Source organism: Calonectris borealis, chromosome 1, assembly GCF_964195595.1.
Source record: "Calonectris borealis chromosome 1, bCalBor7.hap1.2, whole genome shotgun sequence".
Classification (NCBI taxonomy): domain Eukaryota; kingdom Metazoa; phylum Chordata; class Aves; order Procellariiformes; family Procellariidae; genus Calonectris; species Calonectris borealis.
In genome coordinates, this window is record NC_134312.1 from 64,512,516 (window position 1) to 64,531,714 (window position 19,199).

General features: G+C 38.6%; 1 protein-coding gene across 3 annotated transcripts in view; it reads right to left on the reverse strand.

The window, feature by feature from the left end:
• Positions 1-19,199, reverse strand: part of BRAF (B-Raf proto-oncogene, serine/threonine kinase) — an 84,472-nt gene that overhangs the window by 64,449 nt on the left and 824 nt on the right. For all 3 annotated transcript variants that reach the window (XR_012674819.1, XM_075158064.1, XM_075158077.1), the window contains exon 2: positions 3,184-3,285. Coding sequence is in view for 2 of the 3 variants with exons in the window: in XM_075158064.1 (XP_075014165.1) it covers positions 3,184-3,285 (102 nt within the window). In the remaining variant the exon portion in view is untranslated. The remainder of the gene's footprint in view (positions 1-3,183; positions 3,286-19,199) is intronic.

Here is a 19,199-nt window from a genome sequence, read left to right on the forward strand (position 1 = left end):
AACAAATCCTATTGTACTGAAACTGTACACACCAGAAGAGGGATGGATAGCTGTCAAGCTTTTCATAGGTATACAAAAAGCCATGGTTTTGCTGAAAGCATTACAATAACAAACTAGATGTTTACAACAGTGAAAGGCAATATGGGTGAAAGGAAGTGTTCATTTGCAGGTACTTATCTAGCAATTAGCTTTGGCTAATTCCAACTTTTGCTAAGAGAAGCAGACAACATGCTTGCTGATAGCACTCAAGAGATGATCAATTGGCACAATCTACAGAAGTCCTTAAGAGTTGCTTAAATTTTATGGAAGATGCAAAGAGATCAGAGCAGCGGAAGGAAACAAAGGCAAGGGTGATGCTGTCCAAGTAACAGACTAGCAAAATTATCCATACAGATTCTGGGTAAAAGCAGGGCAATATTGCACTTTACAGCCAGAAATGAGACTTCAGCAAAACAATCAAAATATAAAAGTCAGAAGAGGATGGACAGAGTGTAAGTTACATTACCTTCCTGTTCAAGCACTTTGGAGATAGTACACAGAGCATAGTGTCAAGACCTAGACACAGCCTAGAAGTGAAAACTTGGGGGGAAAGAGGGGTCGTGCATAGAAGTCAGTGATGATGCCCTGGTACGGAACTGAGCAAGAGGCCCAATATCGCACAGCGGCTTTGTACATAGGTAGTTTGCTATTTCTAATGGATGTCAGACAGCCATGTTACCTATTGAACCACTTAAGCTACCCACATGTATTCTACATACTCTCCCGTTTTTATTCATATCAAAACTACTGTATTTTCTTAGTTCCGCATTTCCTAGAAGCAAATGTGTTCTTCCACACTTCATTGCGCTATATTCAGAACTATTTACATAGAGCTTTGTCCTTTAATGCTGCAACCAGGGTTGTTCTGGCCCTTTTTCTGACAGGTAGAGGAATGCAGAAAGTCAAAACATTAGCTCTAGCAGTGACAGATTAGATTCAGGTAAATTGCTGCAAAGTAAATTCTGACAACAGAAAGCAACCCCTGTTCCTGACTGAGCCAAAAAGGTGGGAAATGCACAGAAAGGATGCACCAGAAAACTGCTGCTGGGTTGAAATGAACAGTCAAGGGTAGACAGTAATCTTGCTTCTGACTGTATCAGGTACTCTGTAATCCATTTCTTCTTTTTCTTTCCCTCACACTTCAGTTCTACCACAGGAAATCTACACACTAAACAAATGACAGGTTTGCAGCATTTAATCCTATTCACTTCAATCAATCCATCTGAGGATGACCTAATCTAAGCTAACAGCCATCCAAAGAGAAAGCTCCTCTCTCTCTCACCCCATTTTCTAGGTTCTTGGCTCACAGCTGCAAGCTCTTCCCTTCCCTAACCTTAACCACAGCTTTGGGGCTCACTGGACTTCATCATGACCAAGTTCAATCTACTAACTGGATGGCAAACTAATCCAATAAAACCAGAATATTTTCCTTCCAGGTTAGTGACTAGAAGTGGCTTAGCCACTACTGGTACCGCAAGTACCTGAAAAAGGTAGCGGAGGAACCACATAGCACAGAGCTGGGAAAATCAAGGCTTTTCATTTCAATGATGGTGGGCTCTTTTCACAGGACTGGCTGTCTCATGGGATAATTCAACTGAAAAAGCAGAATCCCAGTCACTCCCATCTTCCTCCCAATGGTTTACTGCTCCCTAGTCAGTACCAACACTACTTGTCACAAGACCGGCTTCATCATCCAGCAGAACTCACTGCAGCAGAGGAACACCCTGCTCCGTCTTGTAGAGCTTCCCTGCCACGTTGATGAGCCAGAGGTGCAGTTTCATCTCAGCAGCACATGGAACCATCAAACTTACAAATCTACTTTAAGCTTCATGGTTTGTAGTCACCAACCATTTCAGACTTACCATACTCTTTACACTATCGTAATCATTTCCCAGTACACATTTATGACTGTAAATGCCCTCTTCCTTACTAGTGAACTACAGAATAATCTAAAAGCTTCCAGCGCAGGGGTCTCAGTTTTAATTTAGATACAAGCTAGTGACAAATGGCTATAATAAACTAAAGATTTCACTACCTGAAATCCAGACTTAGAACAGATTAAGCTTATTATTATTGCAATTTGATACACAATCTAATGAAAGGAACGTACATGTGGCAATATTAAATCCAGACACATGGAATGAACCGGTTCATGTGAAAACAGAAGTGTGTTTATATATCATCGAGTAGTTAAAATAGTGATTAGGAGACTCATTCAATACTCCCATTTCACATTAGCAATAAGTAAAGCAACTACAGAGGGCCTCATCTGACCTTAACTGTTAAGGACATTATGTCAACATTTGTATTATCAAGCTAGTGCCCTGCTCTGACATATTAAGATAAAAGTTAGAAGTACCTCAAATAATGAGATCTTTATTTTTAATTATCCAGTGCCTTTAGGCAGCAATTACAATTAAAAAGACTACAAAAGAAATCTGTTGACCTCCAGTTATTTCAATACTTGAGAGAACCAAGAAAAGGGCAGGGTTTGGAACAAGTGATACCCACTCAATTCCTAACAGATGTCACTTATGCATGCAGTCCTTTTTTATGCTCTTAATGGTCCTACGTCAATGCAACTTTATGAATCTGGAGTGATGAAAGAATACAGAAATTTAATTTGTAGTTAGTTTACAAATTAAACACAGCTTAAAAAATATTACTCCATCCTACAATTTTGTGTATTTCTTTAAGAAGTCCCCTTCTACTAATACCATTTTCTGGATTCTACATGATTATTTTTCAAAGAGAAAAAAGTGAAGTCAACTGCTTTAAAGGCAATGTTAGTTTTATAAGAGATGTTTTCATGTGTATGTGTATATATTTTCTCTTAAAAACAGAGCATGCCTTTTTCTATTATACACACACAATCTTCCCCTCACCCCACACCTAAAAAGAATGCTTTACATTTCAATTGCACCAACACAACTATTAGACCATGCAACTGATCTTCCCCTACTGATGTGTATCAGGAATCCTACACAGTTCCTTTCTATCTCCAGGGAAAGAGTTAAGTTTCCAATACACAAGGAGAATATTCTCTTTTACTACAGGTATTCTCAGCTTTAACATAAGATGCTTCATATAAGATTAAGATAACACACCAGTAATCTAACCACATTCATTTGAATGTAGACTTACCTCTAAGTATATCGATGGTGGGTTATGCTCTCCTCCAAATTTGTCTAGCAGTGCCTCTATATGTTCTTGTGTTAATTTAATCATCTGTTTGATATTCCACACCTAAAACAGAAAATTAAAAATTTTTATAATTAAAAGGAGCCTAGAGAATCTGTCCTAAAACAAATTACATTTTCTTGATATTTAATAACAGAAGTCCATAATAAAAGTATTTTAATTATCAGTAAAATAGTGAACAAAGCTATCCCGTTCATCCACTGTCAGTAAGACACAGCTTGTTTCTGAGATAAACAGAGAAAAATTAAATTTGGTTTTAAAATTTAGGAACCATTGAATAAACAACTTTTAAGAACAGTTTATCTTTCATGTTTATCAAAACCATATTAAGTATTTTCCTCGCAAGACTTTGCAATCCAATTTCTGCAGTACTACAAAGTTTAGTGAAGGAGTTCTTCTATCAAACCTTAAGTAATCTGTATAAACAATATTCATAAAACCTAGACTTAGTGTTCTATTTGCGTGGGAATAGGATGTCTTGATCTTAAAGAGCACCTTCTATACCCTGACTTCTATACTCTGTCTACCCTGCAAGTAGTCCAAGACCTTGGACATGATCTGAAAAAGACATCTACCTCTAGCACACAGAGAAAACTTAGGGCACTGTACTATGAAACAACTCAGGTTGTTACTCATTCTTCAAAACATCTTGAAAGAGTCAATTTTAGGACTTTGAGACCATTGTAGGTGAGCAGTACTATGAATCCTAATTAATACCTTTGTGAAGCACAAGCCCAAACATTTAAAGCAATAATGCTACACTGATTGGAGAAGCTACTTTAGTCCAACCAAAGTCAGAAATCTCTAGCAGGGGAAGAAGGAGGAAAAGGAGAATCTCTTCTTCATAGGTACTGTTATTCAAACTATTTATCAGGAAAAAAAATTACGACATCACAGTTATTAGACCCAGGATGGAAGAAATTAATACACACAGTGCTTCTTCCAAAAGAATTTTAAAGATTCCTGTTACCTTTTTCAGTTCAACTCCTATCTATTTCACAGATTATAATATATACAGCCTCAAGACCAGGTCTGGATTTACAAATTGTGACAACCTACCTCTCTAAAAAGAAGATGCAAATAACTTCACATTCTAAAGTAGGCACCAATAATAGGATCCAATCCAAGTTGGATCAAAACAAGTTTTACTGTATAACTTGTGATGTTCACAAAGAAACAAACTTTAAAATACAGAACTCACATTTTGCACACCACTTTATTTACCCTTTCTAATTCTAGACATCAGTTACTTGCCAGTAATTTCCTAAAGTAAACTAATAATTGATTCACTTCTAGCCCAAGTTTTAGAACAGATACCAGAACAAAGACATCATCAAGAAGCTATAGTCAAGCAAAAATAGAGTGAGGGGAGCGAGGGGACACCAAACAGTGTGCTATTCAAGTACTCTGTATGTAAATTCCCTTGAGGCAACTGTGGAAGTCAGCTTGCTCTCAACTTGCAATCAACTTATGTTGAAGCTAGGACTGCCAACCAGCGAAGAGAAGGATTTCTATATTTTGCTAGTTTTTCCCAAGAAGACAAGAGCTAGTTGTATGGCTGGTGAAAAGAACAAGCTTGAATCAACACTATTTCAATTAACCTGTTCAATATAAGAGTTTAGGATGTTTAGTTACTGTGTAACTGGTAACATGCTGTTAACCTGTGTGTGTATACAGAAAATTCTTGGCAAACTAAGGAATCATCTCAGGATTACCTTCAGAAACAGGTTTCATTAGTACTTAATACAACTGCTATTATTTGGTCATTCTGGCAATTCTACCCACCAAAAGGTTTTCCTCAACACGTACTGTACCACAACCAGTATCAACAATTTACTGTACTTAAATGCCTGGCAATGGGCGAGGTGAGGAGGGAAGATGCTTCACTGACAAAGTAACCCAGAATCGCAGAAGGACTGAGGTTGGAAGGGACCTCTGGAGTTCATCTGGTCCAACCCCCTGCTCAATCAGGTTGCCCAGGACCATGTCCAGATGGTTTTTAGTATCTCCAAGGATGGAGACTCCACAGCCTCCCTGGGCAACGCGTGCCAGTGCTCAGTCACTCTCACATTAAAAAAGTGCTTCCTGATGTTCAGAAGGAACCTCCTGTGTCTCAGTTTGTGCCCATTGCCTCTGGCCCGGTCAGTGTGCACCACTGAAAAGAGCCTGGCTCCATCTTCCTTCCACCAACCCTTGATCATCTTTGTGGCCCTTCACTGGACTCTCTCCAGTATGGCCATGTCTCTCTTGTACTGGGGAGCCCAGAACTGGACACAGCACTCCAGGTGTGGCCTCACCAGCACGGAGTAGAATGAACCCCTGTCAGGTGAGTTTCCAAATACTTTTGAAGATTGATAATGAATAACTTCCTTGCTCATATGTTATTTTCTACTCTGTGCCATAACCACAACCTTGCTTCTCTCTTCTCTTACAGTAAAGACATCGAATAACAAATATAACTGAGCAATAGCAATATGCACAACAGAAGCACATTATTTACGAGATGTTGGCAAAAAAATCACAGAAATCTTCCTGCTAAGTTACTATTATGAGAAGAGCAAAAACTGAGTGACTAATGAAGAAAATAAAAAATTTTGAAACTTACTGCCAGCTACCAGGCTATGGCAAAAATGTCTTCACCTGAAGAAGCTGAAGTTAAAGTCTAGTGGAAGAAACATTGCTTAGAGGAGCTGAAAATGGTGCCCTGAATTACCTACTATACATCTGTGCACTAAACCAAGAGCCTTTCCACAAGTGAATCTTACAGGCAAACTTAATATGGATTTCTATCATCTTAGGAAGGCTATTCACACAGTTAAAACTACGCTGAAGGCAGAAGGAAATTTATCAAAGTCAACCATTGCAACAAATCATTACTTGTTGCTCACAGAAATGGAAAACCTATTTTGTATGCCATATTCATCAAAAGTCTTCTGACAAGCTGAAAAAACTTTCACAAATCTAGTATTGACTAGCATATTCTATTCCTACTCACACGCACAAGAACACATACGCCATGGCAAATTTCCAAGCTTCACAATTTCCCTTTAAGTGGCAACTTCTACTTATTTTTACTTATAGAAAACTTACCTTCTGGCTTCCCATGTCAGTGAATATGCTTATACACAGTTTTTTGTGGTCCAAAGTATCCCTTACCTAGCTAGCTCCTTGACAATCAACTCCTGTGCAAGTATACTGCATTCTACTATGCAGGATCTATGACTGCTCCAACTCAATTGAAGGAACTTGAGCCTTTTCCTAGCTGGAATTCAGAACTGGTGCTCTGTGCAAGTGACCTCACGCGACTCAATGCTTCTGCACACCACAGTACCTGCAGCTTCCGCCTCACAAAAAATACCTGTTGCACTTACACAGCCAGCAGAGCCAGCAACTTCAGCCTGTCTTTTCTCCTCGCAGACTTGCTTGTTCAGGTAACTCATCCCAGCTAAGTTTGCATCATGTGCACCAGCTCAGCCTTACAGATTTTGAGCCAAGACATATCCCCATCATCTCTGTGGAAAAAACCTGGAACACTAGGTTCTCAAGAATTAAATCTCTTGAGTTCAGAAGCACTCGCAGACGTACAGGTTTCTTTCAACTGTCCAAATAAAACTTAAGTATACAAAAATTGCCTAGGATTTTAGTAAGTGTCTCATTCCCCCTAACCACGTACATTCCAGGACAGCAGGAAAGAACTACCTAACAACCGAGTCAGCAAAAACATGAAATATAGAATCCTTTTAGCAATCAGTTCTGGACCAAAGAGCTTGTTCCTAGACAACAGAATAAAAGCAAGTTTTTCAAGCTAAATGCGTACACACTAATACCATTCCTTCCTCGAGATCTCACAGTAATCCCTTTATCCACACTTTATTCACACTTTCTCTAGAAGTAAAAGAAAACTGCAGAAGCCTGCTGGTCAGAACAGACCTATTTTTTGTTACTCTTAGGAGCAAACTACACTTATGAAACTCCACACTTGTAGGAAACCATAAAACCACAACTGCCAAGTATCTTGCAGAAATACAAAAACCAATGCCAGCCTAAAAGACAGTTGCTAGAAATCTTAATGTATTCTGAAGTGAATCTGCAATGCATCTAGTACCGTCCATATGCAAGTCCATCCCTTTCCACAGGAAGCAGCATGGTTATTTGACACACACTGTTTCATTGTAGTTCCACGAAAAAGTAATGAATCCTTAACAGCTTGGATAACCTTATCATTTTTCCAAAAAAAGCGTCAAATAAATTTTTCTGTCCTATCTGGTAGCATTAGGTTAAGGTTATTCTCTATCACAAGAGATTAGATTTGATTCTCCTTCTAGTGCTGCTGACACAAGGAAGCTGACGCAGGCTAACATGGACACAGGCAGCCAGACGACTGGAAATTTTCCAGATATACTGGAATATATCAACTTGTATCTGCCTATTGTGGATAATTGTGCATTAATTTTGCAAATAAGCACTCCCTTGCAATGTAATAAAGATGATGACCTATTTCAAGCCAGAAGCAAGTCAGATACAGCAGAAGCCTAAATCCAATCTATTCAGGGAAGACTATGGCTCCACAAATGCAAGGCTATAAGCCACAAAGCTATTTTCACATCCTTTGCTGCTTGTCAAAATACGCAGTGCCTGAGACAGCACAAAGCAAACTATCTTTTATACTTTTTGCACCTGGCATCAGTACTCAAATCTTGCAGCGCATCCCAACTCTAAGCTCTATGATTCACATTTGGTAGAAGACACCTGAGGGTTCAAATCTATTCTGTAAAGAAAAAAAAGCCATTATTGCCCAGGCACAGTATGTCCTGCATTTGGATTATCATACTTGGTGATGATGAAGAATACTTTGACAGAACCAACTAGGTAATTAAAAAAAAAAAAAAAAAAAGCATAGCATTTGACTTGGAAACTGTTCTATAAGGAGGACAAAATCATCAATACCTATCCAACACTATTTTAATCAGTCCCTTCAGGCTTCTTTCTTACAGAATCAATTCAATTGTTTGGTCCACTGAGCTAGGATCCACTTCGTCAGAAAATGCTTTAGAAAGCTGTCACGTATGAGATTGTTCTTAACTGGACTAATGTCTTAACTAACTTGAAAGTGAAGCGTTAGAGTGAAAGAGAGGGAAGAGGACATATGAATGCGGTTAATAATGGAGCACCCCACCTCAGCATTCGCATGTGAAAACGCAGAGTTTGCATTTTCCCAGTTTCTTTGCTGAAAATCACTGTTACTTCTTCCTCACATTTTGATATCTTTTCCTGAGATACTTATCCCCATTGTCAACCTTGAATGGTGCTAGTCCTCTTCTTGTCTCTTACAAAGCTTGCTTTTCATTTTCTGCAGTAATCCGCTGAAACATGCACATACAGTGGGAAGGATAGTCCTCTCCTCCTTCCTATACTTCAGGCGCTACCTCTTCTCCATATCTCAGTGGAAGCTTCTCTCAACTCGCACATCCACTGTGTTAATTTTTGCATTTTTCCTACTCTCTGCTGGCTCTTCATGCTTACCACGCTTTCAACAGTGTAGTTAAACTTTTTATTAAAAAAAGTATGGAAAATACTAACTGCTGAAAAACTTCACTGAATTGAAAACCAGCTCACAATGGGTTTCACGTAAGAGTTTACACAAGTGATATGAATGTCAACATTGAAGCTGCCTTTCCTAGTTCATCTTCCCCAACTTTTTATTAATGTTGGTGAATCATTTTTATCGCAGCTCCTTTACAATGTCTGAGATATGAACTTTGACAGTGTATTTTCATTGTTGGCTAGCTAGACAGTTCAGAATGAGTCCGGTAAAATTTATAAGCACAGAATAGTAAGTTACGGATAACAATATCTACAGAAGTTACTGTAGCCAAGAGAAAAAGGATCTGGTATCTCTTTTTCCACAAAAGTCTATGAACATATCTTTCTAGACTGAAGAAGAATGGTTGGTGAAGATGTATAATAGTATGTTCAAGAAGGAAAATCCTCAAGAAGAGGTACAACATTTTTTGTACCATCCTGTCTGATGACTAGGATCATAACCAGTGATCAGCAAGCATCTGCTGTAAGTACAGCAGTTAGTAAAATATTAAAAAGTCTTCAAGATTAAAACTATTTTCCATTTAACAGATAACATTTTTTAGGAAGTAAAGGCCAATTCTTAACCCCCCAAAACCAGTAATGCAGGTTTTCAGCTGTGTCTATTGTGACACTGTTCCCGTTAAGCAAAAAAACCCCACCAAAACCAAACACTCAACAACTCCCTCCCTACTCCAAAAAACTAGGAAACATCTGACCAAGTTAACGCTCAAGTATCAAGAGTATCATCTTTGAGGAGTTAGCAGCAGAAACTATTGAAAAAATAACTGGAAGACTAACTCTGCAATTCTAAGACAAACACATTCAATAAAGACTTGCTTTCTTTACCAGAGGACTTCGACCACACAAAATCCTAGTATTACTAACACTTAGTTTTTACTTAATATTCTTGCATCTCTCATTTATTTGCAAACCATCAGTTGCAATAGAGTAATCTATGTCTTTTCCTTTGTTTAATTCTAAGTGCAAATTGAATTGCTTGTTATTCAGCTCTACTCTTAAAGCAGAATAAATAGCCTTTCAGTCTGTCGAGCCTTTGCCTCTTAAGTTGCCTCCTCTTTAACAAAAGGAATTCAGACCTCAAATGTTCCCTACTTCTTATAAGTATTTAATTTTTTTTTTTTAAATACAGTGATAAATTGTGAAGGATGAAGCTCAATAAACTTTACCCTTGTAACATAAGCAAGCAGTTTCTCTATAAGAACAAAGTCACCAAGAGCCTTAGGTAGTGGTTGCTTTGCAGCTTACACCAACCTAGAAGGTGGGTGCAATTATCGTATTATCCTTGGCTATTTACCCCTGGTCCCTTCCCTACTCTTTCTCCAGAATGTAAACCTTTGGCTGAACCATTTCAGTACGCTAAACAAGCAGAAAATTGTTCTCTTTGTCAAGGTTAGTTTTCTGCCAGTCTACTGTGCTGAAACAGCTTGGCAAAGGACCCAGAGACCACCTGAGCTGGTGCAAAAAGTCACCTTTCCTCTCTATAGCCCACAGTTAGATGGATTCAGGCTACCATGAAGCAGCGGCCTGCCTGTTTAAGTTTCAATTCTCTTTCATTCCCCCACTTTTTCCATCATCTGCCATCTTTGCTGTTTGCTGCTAAGTAGAATTTGCCTCCAAGCACTATAAAAAGGAAAGTTAACAAACGTTTTCTACCGCAGTAGAACAGCACAGTGTGAAAAGTAAGAGGTGTCTGTATCCTTCATTTAAATCATTAACCACCAGTTGCACGGCTTTCTTTGATCTAACTAAATCTTTAATTCCACATTCCTTGAGGCTTTTGTGTTGCATTACTACTAGTCGCTTTTATTCACTTTGGTACTAATTCAGTAGTCACAAGGATCACGCACAGATCAAGTTCTGGTATAATTCACTGTATTTACATTTATGAATTTAACAACTTCTCCCTAGACTGTCACAGGTTTAAAAAAAAAAAAAAGGAGAAAAAAACCTATCGAGATTTCCTAACTTATTTAAGAATGAAATTTTGCTTTAGTGAGGTAACTACCACAGACTCTCAGCAAGTGTTAAATCCATACAGCAGTAAAATTTAAAAAAAAGACTATCATACATACACCAGACTATTTCTCCACACACCTTAAGCTGAAGACAAGTCATATTTGTGATGGAAAGCAAGTGGCCAACCAGCTAATTAAAATAATTGCTTATAAGAAGCAAATGCTAGTTGAGCAGAGCTTTACACAGCTCGGGTCACATTAATTACAATGACAAAACAAATAAACTCAGTCTCGCCTGAACTACAGAACTTATTCTGCTCTCTCCTTGCCAGAGCACACAATTAATTAGACTATCCAGAAAAGATAATCAGCACTGATTTAAAAGTTCATGTTATCAATCCATAAAACAATTTGTTATACACTTTGCAATATTCCACCACTAAATTATTACTACACTGTGTTTTCTACCAACCAGTTAGAAAATATAAGAGACAGCTGGAATTGTTAGTCAAGTACAAATATATTCTGTTTGTTCAGGAATATCTGTGATCCAGTAACTAAGGCATCCCATTTTATCTTTTGAGACAAACAGGTCTCAAAACCTGAAACAGAGCAAATGTACTTTTTTTTTTTATTTGTAAAACACAAGTAATTTGCTCCCAATCACAGAAAACAGTCACAAATAGAAACTGCCACAGAAACCACACTCTCCTAATTAGAATTCTATATTCTACTCAGCAGACCATGCTGCCTTAGTAACCCTAGTACCAACATGAAAAATGAAATAATTTAAAAGGCAGAACTGGCTCTTTGCCACTCATTGTAGAGTTAGGAAAGTTTAAAAAAAAAAAAAAAATCCAAACCAAGATACAACATCTACCATGGCAGGATGTTGAAAACAACCATCTAATTTAGAAAACTGGGGGGGGGGGGGGGGGGGAAACCCACACGCTGAAAAAGATATTTTCATTTGACTCAGTCAAACTTCAGCTGATCAAATTGGAGAACTATTTAGTACATAAGACCTGCTGCAAGACTTAAAACCTATAACCACTGAATCTAGAGACTGGAAAACATTACATCAATTTTCAACGATGTACATGAGCTTAAAAATGTCACAAGAGACTTTATCAGCACTTACAAACTGTATTCTAGCAAAATTATGAGAATGCTTAAAGAAATCCTTTCTGAAAGCTACCTCAGGTAATGCTAAAGACTCATATTTAAAACTATATTACTTACAATTAATTAGAGAGAATGTTTGACCTACTGAGATTTAATAAATAAATTTACAAAACCAGTTCAAAGACTGAGGCACCAATATACAACCATCCAGTTCCAAACACCCAGATACTACCAACTTCTTAGTCATAACAATGTCTTTTATTTCATGTTGATTTTATAGTGCTTTTCAAACATCATTAGTGAATAACTAGTACTAGAGAGAGAAAAAAACTAGATACGCTACTCAGACTTCAGAAATGCCTACCCTCAAAACAAACCCTTTATCAGAGATAAAGTAAAAAAAAAAAAATTTAAAGTCTGTGCTCCAAATGTCAGAAAATGTTGACTGAACACAATGTAACTGCATTTGAAAAGTATTTACTACTTATCAGTGCATTTAACAACAGCTTTACTAGCGACATACTGTTTAAGGGGCCTCACTACGTAACAGATGCAGATATTAGAGCTGGTATCCCTCTTTTTGCAGTAAAAAAAATTCCTAGCCACTTAGTTACGCAACATGTTTTTAAATAGTAAGTACATTTTGTTCATTAACAACCTTACTTGCTTGCCTCCTAGATGAAAGATTTTAAAGAAAGTTGGTACCTTTCATGTAGAAATTTAATTGCCTTTTCATACGAAATTTTGTGCAGGTATACTAGGAGAACTTACAAAAATATTTCACTTGACCAGAACCTTAGAAAAATAAAAGCTTCCTTCAGTGCCCAAACACACTCCTATGATCTCCTGAATTCAATATCGATAATGTGGAGAATTCATTTGATACTGAGCACTATATCTGCACTGCACAACAAGCTCCAGTTTGAAAAGAGCACAGGTTCTGTTTTCTGATCTTTAATGTTCATGTTGGTCGGGAGCGTCACGGTGGGATGATAGCTGGCAGCACTGTTCCCTGAAAACTCCTGCCTGAACTGACAGCACCTTCAGACAACGGGAATGGTTAAAAATGAGACCTTCGCCTCTTCCACCCTTTTTTGCTAGGGTCCACATTCATAAAACATCTTCAGAAACAGAATAAAGAAAGGCACTGTTGCAGGTCCTTCAAAACACACAAATGCTAAAAAGGTAGAGTAACAAGGCAAACATTTGCAGCAAGGGGTTTAAACAGGAAAAAAAGAGGAAAAGGCACATAATTCTGCATCAAGCAGCCTTGTTTAACTTCAGTACTGCTCACAGAAGAGGAAATCAGTTGCATAAATACATATTTCATCATTTTGGAAAGAAGTTGTGCACAGGAGGGAAGATTAAGAGGATTCCATTGTACGCCCAAAAAGCTCAAGAGCAACTGGAATAAAAAAGCTGAAGCAAAGAAACACATATATTGCATACTGACTTCTGTATCCTGCACTAGCTGTGAGAAAGTAGCTGTGTTCACACACACAGATGTGTGAACAGTTGAAAATTACGAAAACCATCTCACACCTCAAAAAACTAAATACTGTACCCAGTACTCTCATGTGGTCAAACCTGTTGGAAAAGTATACTTACTATACAAGATGCTCATAGGGGACCTTCACGTCCTTGGCACACTGGCAAAACTATGGCATGTAATCATATTCCTGTGAAAGGTACGCTCGAAAGTAATCCAGAGAGACCGAGTAAGATTGCTACAAACCTAGCACGTGTAAGCTCAGGACCACAAATATCTAATGTGTTGGGATCTAAACCCGGCAAGTCCAGCTAAGGAAGCCTCAAATGAACAAGACTTCTCATTCAAATATGAAACATTAAGGCCACTGCAGTTTCATGTGACAAAGATGATCTTCAAAAAAAAAAAAAAAAACCTGACAATCCACCATACTACCACTACTCTCGCTAACCACGTTCCTTCTGTCTCCTACCTCGCAAGAGTTTTGGAGCTCACAGGGTGCCATGTCGAGGAGACTCCGTTCACTAAGCTTGCAGAAAAATAACCCAGCGAAAGCGATGCCGACTTTCTTCAGCGTTAGTGAATTGAATCAACTTAGGGAAGGACCTACGTGGTACTTAGCTGGCACAAGGGTGTAAATCTGGCTGAGCGGCCAGGCGCAGGTACAGCAAACAACAAAACCTCCCTCTCTGGGTGGCAGAGCACCATTTGGTTGACTACAGTGTAACTGCAGCGACAGGGAGCAGCATCGACTGTTAGGGACTATGGTTATGACAGAGCATTTCTACTACATTGTGCATTACTCTGCCCTTCAAAAGCAAGTTGTTCAAACCCAAAATAAAACTTATATAAAACTTACGCTTGGCCAAAAAGTGTGGCCAAAAAAAATCTTAAACCTGAAGTAGCTTCTACGTAAGGCTGGGTTGGAAGAGAATTAGCGATTTCATGATCAATTGAAACCTTCTTTTGTTTCCCTTGGAAGCACAAATAAAATTGTATTTCCTTCTAATTGAAATTCCCTCCAAAATCTTTCATGCAGTCAAATTTTCTATAGATACAATAATTAATAAAACTGAACTATAGATTTGTTACAAAATAACAAAACAAAGTGGAATATTGGAGACTTAAGGAAATTATGAGTTTTTTTCAGTTTGTTTTAAAAAATAGCTACCATCAAAAGATACTGCCATAAAAAAACAAATCTCATTTGGTCTACAGTATTTTTAACTACATGCAACAAAAGAACTGCCTTTCCTGGCTAAGCAAGTGTCAAGAAGGATATTATTAGAACAGCTTTAAAAATAAGATGTCTTTGAGTTAAACAACTACAATAAAATGCAAATGGTATAGCATTAGTGGCTTAAGTAACAACATAAGTTAACAAAAAATTTCAGTACCAAACACTTTGTATCCAACCAGTTTGTGGATATCCACAGAGACAAGAAACAAGCCTCCTGAGACATCAAAACTTTTTGGAAGAAGCTATTCTTCTATTAAGCAAGTTTTGTGTAAAGAAACAAGCTACCACAGGACAGAGCTGTTAATCCTATTGCCTTTTGGGAAAAACATCATAAGCAGAAATTTCTTTAATATCCCCACTAAACTCAAGTATTTCAAGGTTGTGCTCTAATGTTCGATCTACCTTGCCACAAATAAATCATAAAAAGCCTAAGGAAAAAAAGATGAGAGGTTATCAAAGTCATTGTCTTTTCTACACCTGGATCAACTTTCCCCCATCACTCCTGACATGTGTTTGCCTGTGGAGGTGACAGAATCTGTTAATGGACATTTTATAAATAAGTTAAGAAAGTGTATTTTCATGCTTCACTATACCTAGCCATAAAGAAAAAGGTCTAATAGTAACGTGAAACCATCTCCTCTGCTACTATTTAAACTCACTACTTCTGACAGTAATCGCCACAAGCCTGGAGAACAAGTTATTTGCATTCTTCTTTGCACCAAATTTGACAATTTCCATCTCTTTCTTTAAACAACCCCATGTTTTTTTCAGTCTTTCCTCAAAGCTCTGACCTTCTAGAGTTCAGATCACTGTTATTATTCTTCTCTAGACTCTCCTCAGCTAGACCATCTACTTCTTGAAGCTGTGTCCCAAAGTCAGACATAGTATTCAGCTAAGGCCTTTCCCGTGCTATGCAAAAGAATTATTTCACTTATCTTTTGAGATATACTCCTACAGAATATTAGCTGGATATGAAGCATCTTGTAGCTAAAGTTTAACTTGTCATCACAATTAAATAGGATGTCATTCACAGACTATAAAGTTAGCTCAATCACTGAACACAAATGCAATGAAACATAATTGAGATTCAACATAAAACGCATTCCCAAAACTACAAAAGCAATGAAGTAAAAAAATGCTTATATTGTTTCAACTTTCCAAATAAGTAGCACGTTTAATAGTAAACTCTTCAGAGAAATAGAAACTTAAAAGTAAAGTTACTCTAATTCCCAGCATGATAGGTTCCCTAAATGTTATTGCAACAAAAACAACCCCAGTTTTTCTTGGTGTACCTACATTGCTTTATGAGAACCCACCACTTCATATTTTAAGGTTAGAGGCGCCTTTTCATTCTATGCATTTTTTTATTCTTCTTAAATCTGTTTTGTAAGATTAAGGTTTCTAAATATATAACTAATATTCATGCAGGATAAATTCCAGCATCGCCGCCTAGAAAACGATCGACTATCCAACAGCTCAGGCCCTCACTTCACAACCTTCAAAGTCATTTTCATCTTCCAAAGAGCAGTTCAGGGCACAAAACTCCGAGTACAGAAAATCCCATTTGAATTATTTAATATTGGTGTAAATAATCTCTAGCAACAAGAACAGAGCCTTTCCTCCCAGCTGTCACACACTCCTTACTATATCAACAACCCTGTAATACTCTGAAAACCTTCCATCCAAACAATCTCGTCCTGAGAATTCATCCTGGGGAAGAAGCCAACCTACATGATTCCGGATGCCGGCACTCATCGTAGGCCTCCCAAAACCAGCAACTGAACGCTGAGCAGCAGAGGAAAATTTCTGCTAAATTCACTTGCCCCTACCCTTTTCAAATCCTTATGCCTCCAAGAAGTACCTATTTCCTAAATGTACTATATGAGCGCATGTGCAGCTACTCTTACTAATCTTGAATTGTAATACAGAAAAACACGCTTTAGCAATTATTATACTCTTATGTAATGACTACATTGTTAGAAGAAGATTTTTAGCATCAGCAGTTAGGCAGTGAGGCAACTTCTGAAGAACTAAATTCATTATTTGATTAAACACTGGCCGTGAGTAGAACGATATGGCTTAAACTTGTTTTTCAAAACCCCAACGCTTGAATTCGTAAGCGACGCTGATGTAGTTTTAACCAACAAAGCAGCACTCGATTACGATCTTGATACAGAATACTTCCTTTACCAGAGGGCTCCAACTTACAAGTTTGTGTAAGACTGCTTCAAGGTCTGTCAGAGATTCTTGTTGTCCACCTCTCTTAAAACTAGAAACTGAGTATAGAACTGAAGGTTTTCCTTCTGGAAATTGGGATGGCAGTTCCCAAAGCTTACAGGGAACTAAAACCTTTCCAGGTATCTCCTCAAAATATGTGAGGTTATGCTCCTGGATGGGCTTCCACAGCAAAGTTACTTTTAAAGTATAGATTTCCATCGTCTTGAAGGAACGAAACAAAACACTAGAACACATACTTACATTAGAGCCATGAGTCAGTCAGAAGCACTTCAGTATTTTTCTGACTTATGTCACTTTGAATTTGCATTATTTAGGTTGGCTTGTTTTTGTATTAAGGATAGTTTCTATTTTAGCTGTATCAGCAATTTTTTGGTCTCGAGCTTTATTAAAAGTACAGGTTTAGATGAAGTAACAGGTGTACTTATACAGTCAACAAAATTTAATTACTTACAACTTGAGGAAGAACTAGCTAACTAAAGAACAAAACCACATCAGAAAATAAAAATTCTAGCACCAGCTCTGCCTTAGACCTATATATTTCAGTATTTCCAATGTATAAGAAGTTTGCTTTTAAATAATACAAGAGTACCCCCACACACTTCCTAACCTTGAATATATGCACCCATACTTGTGACATACCAACCTCTCTGGTTGGTAGGTGTTCCAGATACCAGACCGCTGCTCTCTGTCCCCCGCTCTCATATAGGGATGTAAGATATTCAGGTGAGGGGGGAAAAGCTACACTATGTAATTTAGCATTTGGAGTCAAATTTAATGACTGACACAGGCTAAAATATTTCTGAAGTTGAAGTGACTTCACAAACACCCCCCTTGGCATGAAAACTGATTTTAAAAAAAAAAAAAAAAAATCTTGTCTCCTGCCATTGTCTTCTCCTCTCCTCTCTCTTGCACTGCAGTTTATTTACCCAACTCAGTTGTATTGATAGTACTGTTTCTAGGGCCAGTTATTGAAATAATTCCACACAGATTTGTTTTTATTTATGGCAGAAATAACTGAGAAATTCAGCTCCATGCACAGTTGCACCAGCACAATCTGGGTGACAGAAGTCAGCAGGAAGCTTTTTAACCTCATTCTGCTGCTGAAAGCATTTGGTAAACCCCACTCTTTGGGTATTTAGGTTTCTCAACCAGTTGAGAGTTTCTCCTTACTCAGGAAAGTTAAGACCGGACTTGCATTACTCAAAGCATTTAATCACCCTGCTGGTTAGGTGTAAAATACACGTATACTGCTGAGTTTTGCCTTCCTTCAGCAAGTAAGCCAGTAGCTCCTTAAGATGAGGGAATCAATCTCACCTCTCACTAGCATAGATGGGAGCAGACTCCTTCTCTATTTCTCCTTTCTGGCCGTCTACCCAGCAAGAGCTCTAGTACTTGTCAAACTTCTAAACTCATTAATTCCACTGTAATCCACTATGCTATCAATAAATAAAATGGATAAAAAGATAATGTTTTTCTGGTGCCTTGGGAGTCAAACTGGACCCCTCTGTGAGCTGACAATTGAAGCCAGCTCATTTTCCCTGCTGGAGGCTCTCCTCGCAGAGCAGCAAGGAGCCATAACCTGGTGGGCTCGGCACCTCGCAGGGCCACAAGACTCCCCTCACAGATGAGAGGTCCTGTACCGGTTACACAGACATGCTCGGGAAAGCTGCGCTGAAATAATCTTCAGCAACTAACGCTCAGAACAAGGCGGCAGAGCTTCTGGCATCTGTATTTACCTCCAGAACAGACTTGATGCATGGCATTTGGCAATTCGTTCTGACTTCGATGCCTACAGTACTCGAATTTGCAAAATACCTTGTGTTGTTACGGCACATTTTATTCCACGTTCTGCAAACGTTTCAGAAGCGTTAGCAACTTACACTTTAACCCTAGCAAAACAGGTAGTACCGCTCGCTCTCCGTGGGATTGGGAAGTTAAGTAATATGCCCCAAAACACAGGAAGTATGTAAGAGAGACACAAACCAGGGGCCTGACGTCCCCAATGCCCGCACAGCGCCCGGTCCGTTAACATTTCCTCAGACTCCTCGTGCAGACGGTGAGCCAGGCCAACATCCACAAAAGGAACCGTACCCAGTCCGGGTTTTACAATATATTTCGAGTGTTTCAAAACCACCGGGGGGAAACCGATTACAAAACCCCCACGCAAAAGCTTCGCCGGCCACAGCCGCCAGGTAACAGAAAGCGTGAGAGGGGGCACGGAGGTGGGCTTGTCTGAAACCGGACCCTGGTCGCCACCCCTCCCCAGCCAGAGCGCGGCGGGGCGGGGGAAGCCCCGGCCCCCGCGGGT